At 49.8% G+C, this 10,742-nt stretch overlaps 1 protein-coding gene across 9 annotated transcripts in view; it reads right to left on the bottom strand.

Annotated features, from left to right (window-relative positions):
- AK4 (adenylate kinase 4) overlaps nt 1–9,394 on the bottom strand; it is a 67,650-nt gene extending 58,256 nt beyond the window's left edge. For 2 of the 9 annotated variants that reach the window (XM_057310599.1, XM_044383776.3), the window contains exons 1-2: nt 7,840–7,901; nt 7,274–7,495 (exon numbers count right to left, since the gene is read on the bottom strand). Coding sequence is in view for 7 of the 9 variants with exons in the window: in XM_048220268.2 (XP_048076225.1) it covers nt 7,840–7,984 (145 nt within the window). In the remaining 2 variants the exon portion in view is untranslated. The other 7 variants (XM_026497903.4, XM_048220268.2, XM_026497902.4 and 4 more) reach the window with 7 other exon arrangements.
- Nucleotides 9,395–10,742: the final 1,348 nt, after the last annotated feature.

Genomic DNA, 10,742 nt, shown 5'->3' on the forward strand with positions numbered 1-10,742 from the left:
GGAAAAGGTGATACGGAGCAGGTGTAACAACCCTTTCCTCTGATAGCATAAGCAGAGGTGAGTACGGACTAAAATGGTAACATACAAGATGTGATCAAGCCACAAAAGCAATGATCTCTCGTGGACCATAAACTCACTCTAGAAGGAGTTCAGTTATACGGCAGCAAAGACCATCCCATCTCTTGGCCTGGTAGCGAGACTCATCTGTCAAAACTCAGTTCAGGAGTCAGCTCTAGGAAGCCTTCCCTTATCCCACCACCTCTTCAGTGCTGGGTCAGCCACACTGCCCAATGCACTCCGGGACCTACACATGTACATCTTTCAGCTTCTGTTACTTTCTCCTGGTTTGCCTGCTTCTACCTATCAACTCAAAAGCTCCTTCAGGAAACAGACCTTGTCTCACTTCTTTGTATCCCACAAGCCAACGCTGCTTGGAACTTACACATTTGTTGAAAAGACCTATCTACTAGGACATTCAGGGAAGCATGCTTTGTATACCAAAAGCTGTACATAATGTAAATTCTATCAACAGAAGACTAGTTAAATCAGCAGTTCTCCAAGTGTGGTCCAAGGACCCCAAGGGTCCACGAACACCCTTTCAGGGGTGAGCTCCCTCTTTCTCTAACTACACATCTGTGTGAAGCCAAGTATTCTTTCAGTACTTTAACCAAAAGAACACAGCATACGAACTGAATTAAGAAGCAGATTAAGAATCCAGCTTTTGGAACACCTGGGTGGCTCAGTTACTTGAGCGTCTAACTCTGGTTTCAGCTCGGGTCATGATCTCAGGGTTGTGAGATCGAGCCCCATGTGGGGCTCATGCTCAACGGGGAGTCTGCTTGACATTCTCTCCTTCTCCCTCATGCTCTCTTGTTCTCAAAGCTTAAAGAAAAAAAAAAGAATCCAGCTTTCTTTTACAAAGCAAGACATTAAAAAGATTTGTGAATACGGGAAAACACTACTCCTCTCAGATTTTGTTTTAGAAAATAGCTACTTTTCACAGAAATATGTTAATATGTGATGGGTGTATTCTTGTTAATGAATCTATAAATATTTTTTAAATTTCTGTTTTAACTTCTCATACAGTTAGTATCTATAAGTATAACCCATATCAAAGGCTCTATGGAGTTCTCAGTAAATTTTAAATGTGAGATGAAAATGTCTGAGAATAGCTCGTTAGAAAAACTATGTACAGCGTACAGTAAGACTATGTGGCCATTTTTCAAAACGAATGAGGTAAAACTGATACCTGCTAGCAGAAACCAACATCTAAGCTATACTGCGAAGTTTAAACAAAGACATGAAAAACAAAGCATAAATTTGTACCTTTTATTTTTATTTTTTTAAAGATTTTATTTCTTTATTTGATAGAAAGAGACAGCCAGCAAGAGAAGGAACACAAGCAGGGGGAGTGGGAGAGGAAGCAGCAGGCTCACAGCGGAGGAGCCTGATGTGGGGCTCGATCCCAGAACGCCGGGATCACGCCCTGAGCCGAAGACAGACGCTTAACCGCTGTGCCACCCAGGCGCCCCTAAATTTGTACCTTTTAAAAAAAGACGCTACTGCTATACAATATATGCTCTACATATGTATGCAAATTCTCCGGACGAACATCCAAGGAAAGCAACTAGTAGGTAACCCTGCAGAGAGTAACTGGGGAAGGAAGGGTCAAGGACGGGAAAGAGATTTTCCACACCATTCCTAGTGTATTAATTTGAGAATTTTACCCTCAGGGCGCCTGGATGGCTCAGTTCCTTAAGCATCCTACTTTTGATCTCAGCTCAGGTTATGTTCTCAGGGTCCTAGCATTCAGCCCCAAGCGGGGCTCGAGGCTCAGCAGGGTGTCTGCTTGAGGATTCTCTCCCTCCCCCTCTACTCCTTCCCCCACCCAGCCTGTGTTCACGCACTCTCAAATAAATAAATACATGAATCTTTAAAAAAAAGAAAATTTTACCATCTGCACGTATTACCTTCTTGAAAAATCAAAAATGGGCTAAAAATTATACTGAAATAGCACACGGGCATTAAACTCACATTAAAGAACAGACTGTAACAGCACTGGAAAATATTAAATGGTATGTTGTAAAGTAAAGCAAGCAATTTTCAAAACATTAATGCATAGTGTATTCTTTTTCTTTGAGAGAGAGGGAGAGGATAGAGAGGGAGAGGGTAGAGAGGGGGAGGGTATAGAGGGGGAGAGGAAGAGAGAAAATCTTAAGATGGCTGCACACCCAATGTGGGGCTCAATCTCATGACCCTGAGATCATGACCTGAAAATCAGCCTGGGAGGACATACTGTATTTACAAGCATTAACAGTATTCTTTCCTTTCAGTTAGTGGGATTACAAGTGTTTGTCTTACCTTTCTTGGTTTTCTAATTCTTTGATAACTTACATATACTATTTTTATAATCAGAAAAACAAGGAAGAGTTTTAAATACTCTGTATGCCTATCTAAGCCTATACTTACATAAAATATTAAGCAAAAAAGTACATAAACAAATTAGAATCTATTATCAACTTTTATACCAAGACCTTGACTGGATATTCGTAAGCTAAGTTTAAAATTCCCTTCTTCTACAGTTTAACAACGACTCTGCTCCCGTCATTTTCCTTCTAGTAACCTATGCCATGGAAAGTATATTTGCCCAATGATTCACATACAGTGACGTTCACAAGAGCATTAGTAAACAGCAAGTAACTCCAACCCTAAGGCACATTTTGGCTCAGGCCAAAATCCTAGGACTGACTGTGGACTGCTTTCTCTCCATCACCCCTCACAACCAACTCATTCTGTCCAGTCGGCTCAGCCTTCACACGCATCCTAAAGCCCTTCGTTTCTCTCCGCCGTCGCCACTACTGCCCAACCCAAGCCATGGTCCTCTCTCACCTATACCGTCTTAGTGCTACCACGCTTGCTTAACAAAAGCACTGCACAGGACATCCCAAAGGTCAACTTCTGGAAAGTAATCCATTCATGTTAGTATCCTATTTAAAATCTTCAATAGCTTTCCAGTGTACCCTTAGGATAAAATCCAATCCAATTCACATTTTCTACAAGGCAGGACTTCAATCTAGGCTAGAAAAAGCTCCTTTTAAAAAATGACCACACGGGGGCGGGGGAACCTGGGTGGCTCAGCTGGTTAAGCCGGTCTGCCTTCAGCTGAGGTCATGATCTCAGGGTCCTGGGATCAAGCCCCGGCTCCCTGCTCAACAGGGAGTCTGCTTCTCCCTCTCCCTCTGCCCCCTCCCCTGCTTGTGCTCACCTTGTCTCTAATAAATAAATAATCTTAAAAAAAAAAAAAATGACCACACTGGAAGATGCTCAGATGCAGCTGTGCACATGGCCAACACAGACGTACTGCCAGGGGCCACCTTATTCAAGTCACAAATAATTCTTAGGGCGCCTGGATGGCTCAGTCAAGTTAAGCGGCTGCCTTCAGCTCAGGTCCTGATCCCAGGGTCCTGGGATGGAGCCCCCCCCCCAGGCCAGTACGGCTCCCCGCTCAGTGGGGAGTCTGCTTCTTCCTCTGCCCTTACCACCTGTTCACGCCCTCTCTCAAACACATAAAATCTTTTAAAAAAAAAAGTCACAAATAGTTCTCTTCCAACACCCATGAAAACCCTCAAAGAGATCAGAAAAAAATAAGATGTTGTAGAGTGGCCTGTGGAATCGAGAGACACCCCAAACTGGTCAGACCCTTTGATGTGGTTTTGGAATATAGGTGAGGTTCAGTGGGGTGAGGTCCAGAGACAACGACCAAGAAAGAATTCTTGAGACGTCTTTGGTGCCAAATGGTGGTTTTATTAAAGCACAGGGACAGCACGTACAGGCAGAAGGTGCGCCTGCACCAGGATTTTGAAGAGTGGTGATTATATACTGGGAGTCGGGGGAGTAAGGAAATGGGAGGTTTCAAAAGAACTCTCGCATGCTAAAGAGGACCCACCTACAAGATACCACAGGCCTTGCCATTGTCAAGTTAAGGTTGTTTTCCCCTCTAGCAAGGTATTAACATTATGACAGCTGGGAGCTTCCTGAAAGAATATCACACATGTCCCACCCAGGAGTGGGGGGAGGAGGTTGCAGGGTGTCAGCTTATGCTTTGTCTTCAGCTAGTCTTCTGCTCCCTCAATGCCTTGACCTGGGCTATACCAAGCTAGGGGGAAAAAAATGGAACACAGAATATTCTAGAAATCTTATAATAAGCCAAGACACTCTATGATCTACGCAAAGGTTAACTATTTAAAGTTGTTTTAGATACCTTGTTCAACTCCGTCAAGTCTCCTGAATACAACCGTTCTATCCTCCAACATTCAGAAGTTTTCACCCTTATGTAAGAAAAGACACATTTATACTTAATGAATACAAAAAAAAACCACAAAAAACCCAAAAACAAAAACCTGAGCCCTCTGAACTAGGTCATCTTTTCAGAGAAAAGAGGCTCAGGCCGTAGTCTTAATTTGAAATGCTGGTCCCATCAGCAAACCCCAGCAAGAGCTGCAGTTAATATTAATTAAGAGGAGAAACAGGTTTGTTCTCGAACATCGTTTCTCCCAATCAAGTCCAGGATGCTTCCAAATGGAAATCTGCCAATCTTCCTGCACTTGAGATAGGAGATCCAGTACAGAATAATGTGATATTTTTTAAATGCCACTGTTTGTCCAACCCTTAAAGCAGGATTCTCACATCCTTTCAGAGCGAGGTTTCAGTCACCATCACTTATCAGAAGAGACAGGAGTTTTAATAGGACTCACTACTAAGTGCCAGCCGTGCGCACGCGCGCGCACACACACACAGAAAAGCTAATATTCCTTATGGCAGAGTGCAGGACCCCCTCCTGGCAATCTATGAGAACTCTCCCTTCCACTTACGCATGCAAAATACTGAAGAAAACCAAAGAGAACCAAAGATCTGGGTGTGGGTCTTCATTTTGGGGGGGGCGGGGGATTTTATTTATTTATTTGGGAGACCACCGCACGGATGGAGTGTGAGAGGGAGAAGCAGACTCCCCGCTGAGCAGGGAGCCCGATGTGGGGCTCCATCCCAGGATCATGCCCTGAGCCAAAGGCAGAGGCTTAATTAACCCACTAAACCACCCAGGCGTATAAAGTCTCTGATCAAGTCTCAGCCTGCACTGCTCCAGCCAGATGAGGCAGAGCCAATGGGTGACAGCTATCTTGAGGTTATCTTAGATCCATAGTAAACACAGACTTTTACCATAAATCGAGGCTAATTAAACAGAATGGACTCAGTTACTGGAGGTTATCTGACTTTTGAGTAGCAGACAGAATTTGGGACCCACGCCTTCAACATAGGCTTGAATCCTTTTTAAGCACGAGGTACATAGCCATCCATATCCCTGACCTTGAAATCTCTTCAGTGGGAACTGGAACACGGTGAAGGTAGAAGGGACAAGGGGCACATGGGGCTACAGCCCCCAATACCTTGAACACTGTCCGACACATAACAGGTACTCGGTAAATACCTACTGGATGAATCGGACAGACATTTGCTGCACTGCATGTGACAGCATCAACAAGCTACGTGCAGAGTACAAAATGAATTCTGCTAGGGCAGATGAGGGAAGGCTTCCTAGAAGCAGTGAGTAGCCCTTCCCTGGACGAGCAGCTTTTCAGCAGGCAGAGGCTGCAGGAAAGCCGTATGGACAGGAGTATGCTGGAAACGAGGCTGGAGCAGATGGCCTGAGATACTTTCCAACTCAAATTCCCACCAACGTTTTATCTCCTGGGGTTCTGTCGTGCTTCATCAACTCCTTCAAACCTTCAACTTTAATAAAGGGGTACATATACAGAGGGGCTGTTGTGTTTCTCTACCAGAAAATTAGCTAAAAGCCAACAGCAGGTAACAGAAAAATAAATACTGTGGAATGTTTTCTTATTTACCAGGCCCTGAGTCTGTAAGACTCTTAAAGCCTTCTGTGAGAAAAATAATGAGAACAAGTCCACCAGAAACAAGCCACTTTGAGAACAAATTTCGGCCCTCCGTTTTTCTTCTCTTTCGCTGACAAACGGTTTTTAAAATGGCTTATGTAAAAACTACTTGATTCCCAAGAGAAAAAAAAAAAACAAACATTTCATAGTCACAGTCGTACAGCAGGGGGAGAAAATGAAGGCATGTGAAACAACAGAAACTAAAATCCAAAAATCAAGAAAAGTTTAAAATTAAAAAAAAAAAGTGAGAATAAAGGAAAACAGCAACCGGAAAGTTTTCAAAACCTCTACGAAAAGTTCAGAAGTAAGTCACTTCCCATTACATTCTCTTTAAAAATGGAAAGGGCACTAATCCAGTGTGGGATGGACAGGGTGCCGTCCCTCGTGCCAGAAGAAAACCAGACCCAAGTCAGGTATGGAGAATGCGAAGAAATGGGCTCAAGGCCATTGCACCGTTTCCTCCCCTCGCCGTGCCTCTGGCTCCCTACCACCGAGAAACCGGAGCCAATCACAAAACCCTCCGGCTGAGAGCCAGCCTTCCCTCTCACACTACTCTTCCCCCAAACTGCATTCCAAAACAAAAAGAATAAAACGCAGCTAAATGTGGTATTAAAATTAAAACAGACCCAAGTGAGCTAACAGAAGATTCTAGGTGCAGCCTGGTACACAGAACTTTTCCTTCTGAGAGACTGGGGGGGAGGGGGGAGGTCGAGTCTTTCTGAGAATCCAAGTAAAAGCTTGCTTTTGCAACAGCTTAAGAGATAATGAATAAAACTCTGCCTTGTAGATATTTCTTAATTCCTAGCTTTTACGCTGTTTTCCAGCACAGTCCTCCGCCCACCTCTTCAAACTAATCTGTGCTTCTGTAATGAAGATCTCTGGATCAATCAGCCCACCGATGGGCAATAACCACCCGGGGCACCGCTGAGGACAGCAGCGAAGGTACAGCACGCCGTTTGCAGTAACAAGTTTGCATAAAGCAGTTGCTAATTATGAGCATATGCATCCCAGAAGGGTTACGTACCAGCAGCGCAACAGCCACCTCGCACCTTTCAACGCCAATTCATCAGAACTGGGCTGGACGTGAGGTGGACGGAGAGGGGTGAAGGGCCCTACTGAAACCCTAAGCGATCAGGCGATCTACATCCCCAAATCCACGACGCCAGCCAAGGGAGGCTTTCTCAAGGAGCCATTTCCAGGGAAGCTGGATTTAAAATATAATTTATCAGATCGAGTCTCCTACTACGTAGTCTCCTAACGCCCAGGCCCCGGCTCGGGAAGGAGGGCTTGGGAAGAACGGGGAGTTCGTGGTGAGAGTTTACCTTAGAAGGCGGACACCGACAGACAGGCCTTTCAAAGCCACCAGAGATCTGCTCGGAGGCCCCGGGCGGCGCGGAGGGGCAGTAACAGCGCGCGGCTGCGAGCCCCGCGGCGCCACAGGTTCCCCAGCGCGCAGCCGGACCCGACTCCCACAGGTGGGCGGCGAGAGCAGAGGGCGCCTCAGTTCCGGGCCGCGGGGGAGGTGTGGGCAGAGAGGGCTTTGCCTTAAAGAAATAGGGCGAGAGGGACGCTCGGGGCTTTCGGGGCTGTCTGGGTGGTTACCCTCATCTGGGTAGTTACCAGCTCTCCCCCAAGACAGGAGGAGCCCGGTAGGAGTGAGGAGCCCCGTGCACCTCCCACCCTCCTCCCTGCAAGCCTCGGCCTCCTCCAGGGGCGCGGTTAAGCCGCACGGCCGCGGGCCACCGTTTGCATGCTCCCAGGCACGTAGGAGCCTGCACGACCGCACGCGGGCGGGGGAAGGGCGGTCGGGGACCGAGGAGACCCGACCCAACCCGATCCCGCTACGGCTCACCCCCGCCCCTCGCCCCCGCACCCCTGCACCCCTCACCGGTGTTGGCTTTGATGTTCTCCCGCAAGAAGTGGCCGCTGGAGAGATGCTGGAGGCCAAAGCTCTGAGCGATCCTCTGGCACACGGTGCCCTTGCCCGAGCCCGGCGGCCCAAGGATGACCGCGCGCAGGAGTTTGGAAGCCATTGCCTTCGCCAGGCAGGGAGGGGGCGGCCAAACAGGCAACCCGGACAGCAGCCTCGGAGAAGCCCCGGGAACTTTGTTGCTGCTGCTTCAGCCTCTGACACTCTCCGCTCGCGCGGGGACTCTCCGGGCGCCCCTGCAGGGAAAGGAGTGACTTTTGAGACAACCCCTCCCTTCAGCGCCGCTCCGGGGCCGGCTCGAAGGCGGAGAAAGGCGCCACGCTACCCATCCCCGCCCTCCTCGCCCCCACGCCGCGATTCAGTACAAGTCCCGAGTCCCCGCCCCCAGCGGGGTCGACCTCGGGGGCTCAGAGGGCCGCCCGGCCAGGCCCACCTCGATCCCTTCCTCTTTCGCTCCCCACGCGGCGTCCGAGGAAGGGGCCAGGCGGCCTGGCATCCCCGCGCCGGCTCCACCGAGGGGGAAGCCGGGAGGGGCGGTGACTCCACGCGCGCGCCCCGTCGCCCCACGCACCGGGCGGCCTGGGGGCTCAGCCCCGGCCCCGGCCCTCGCACGTGGGCAGCGCTGCGTCTGCGCCGCGGCCCCTCCCCAGCGGCTGTCAATCCCCCGGAGTAGCCGCCGCGGCCGCTGCCCGCGCGGACCGCCCAGCGCCCACCTCCGCCGAGAGTGGACCGTTGCGTTCCCCGCCGCGAGGAGCCCGAGTCCTGAGCCTCTCCACCCCAAGGAGATAAACACACACCTCGGCTGGGACGCGGCGCTCCGCGAGGCTTCCAGCCCGGATCCCGCTGGGCGGCGCCGCCTCCGCCCGCCCCCACTCCGAGCCCCAGCCGGCCGCGCGGGACTCGCGCCTTACGTAAGCCGGGGAGACCGGCTCCGCGCGAGTCGCCGGCCGGCGCCCCCTCCCCTCGCGCTGCTCCGCTCCCACCCCGCCCTCCCGGCCCACGTGCTCCCCACCACCCAGCGGGGCTGCGTGGGCGCAGGGACCCAGACCCTTATGTTGCAGTAGCCTGGGGACCCCGTCTGCTGTTGAGGGGAAGGAAAAATACAACTTGTTGATCGCCTCCTGTGCGTCAAGTTCAGGGCTAGGTGATTTCCTTATGCGGCAGCCGTTCCAGATAGAGTATTCACAGATGAGGAAAGGAGGCTTGGCGTATCGCCATTCATTCAACAAATGTTTATTGAGCTCCCACCACGTCCCAGACACTGTTTTAGGCGCTTGGTATATAGCTGTGAACCAAAGAGGTGGAGTCTTGCCCTTGTGGAACATAAAGTGCGGAGGGAGATTTGAACCCTCACCTGCCTGACTCCAAGGCCCAGGATCCTTAGAGAAGAAGGAAGGATGGGATGATCGCTCACCTCTGCTCAGGTTCTTAATTCCAGGACTTCCGGGTCTGGGATGTTGGCACTGCAGTTAAAACTCACCAAGTCCAAAGGGTGCTATCTCCGCCCTCCCCTACCTTGCGTATCCCACTCCATATTCTCTTAAATCTGTTCCTACCCCAGCCACTCCCCACAGCCTTCATTTCCCCCTCGCTAGTGTAATAACTGCCAGCCCATAAGTCTCTAGCTTTCACTGGGCCATCCTCGGCGCAGCAGCCAGAGACATTGCTGAAGTGCAAATCAATTTCTATTATTTCCCCACCTCAGATAATAGTCCCTTCAGGATAAAAAATCTTCAGCTTCCCATACATCTTTGCGACCTCCCCCATCCCCTCCTGCAGGGCTCCTACCTTTGGGGAAATGCATTGCCGGATTTCTAGTGCAACCACAAATGGGGAGGATAGCATGGAGAAGAGCCTCCCCCAGAGTCCTGGCTGCACTGTGGGGGGGGGGGGCAGCTGAGTAAGTAAGAGCCTGGCAGAGTGTTTCTTTCTCTCTGTCCCTTGGCACCCCCAGCCCCTCTCCTCCAGTACCTCCTCCATAGACAGCCGGCCAGAGTACACCTAGTCTCCATCTACCTGAGAGCACACCCAGGCCACCAGCCTCAGCCCAGCATTTGTTCAATAGGCTCATCCCCTTGTCTAAAATATCTCCGAGTTTGCTGTAGACATCAGGAGGTTGTTACACTGAGCCCCTTCAGCTCTTCGCCTGGGAACAAAGAGAAGACCTTCCGGGGATGTGGGGATGACTTAAATCTCCCCTCCCTTTCCCTCCATGTGCTGTATAATGTATAGTAGATACTTCGCAGTCCTCCTCAGACCTGAGCATGCGTCAGAATCACTCAGAGGGCTTGTTAAAACAGATCTGCTGAGCCCCTCCGGAACAGTTTCTCAATCTTTGAGTCTGAGGTGGGCATTTCTAAGACGTTTCCAGGTAACGCTGAGGATGCCAATCTGGAAATCAGCACTTGAAACTGTTCTGCACGAGCGTTGAGACATGGAGATGTGTGGCCTGTGCTTCCTCCACCTGCTGTGGGAACTCTGGCCCTTAACCTCTTCTTTCTCTAAAATGAGAACATTGGATTTAGTACTCCCAAAGGTCCCTCTGTATCTATCAAGCATTGGTTCTGTGAGCTCCCGCGGAGGGTAGTTTCTAGCCCTCGCAAACCAGATGAACGATATCCCACCTTCCCTATCACCCAGTTCTTTTGCCTACTTTTGAAATGTGTTTGCCAATATCACCTTATAATTTCATGGAGCAGCATTAGCCACTCACGCCGTCCTAGGACTTAGTGCTTTAGGAGTTTAGGAGCTTATATTATGAAACAAACAGTTGTGACATAGGTAAACTCAATGAAGAAACCCAGCCAAGATTGGAAACTAGAGCCCTCCATGAACCTTCCCCACGCACGGCCAAACCAGGC

Source organism: Ursus arctos, unplaced genomic scaffold (genome assembly GCF_023065955.2).
Source record: "Ursus arctos isolate Adak ecotype North America unplaced genomic scaffold, UrsArc2.0 scaffold_12, whole genome shotgun sequence".
NCBI lineage: Eukaryota > Metazoa > Chordata > Mammalia > Carnivora > Ursidae > Ursus > Ursus arctos.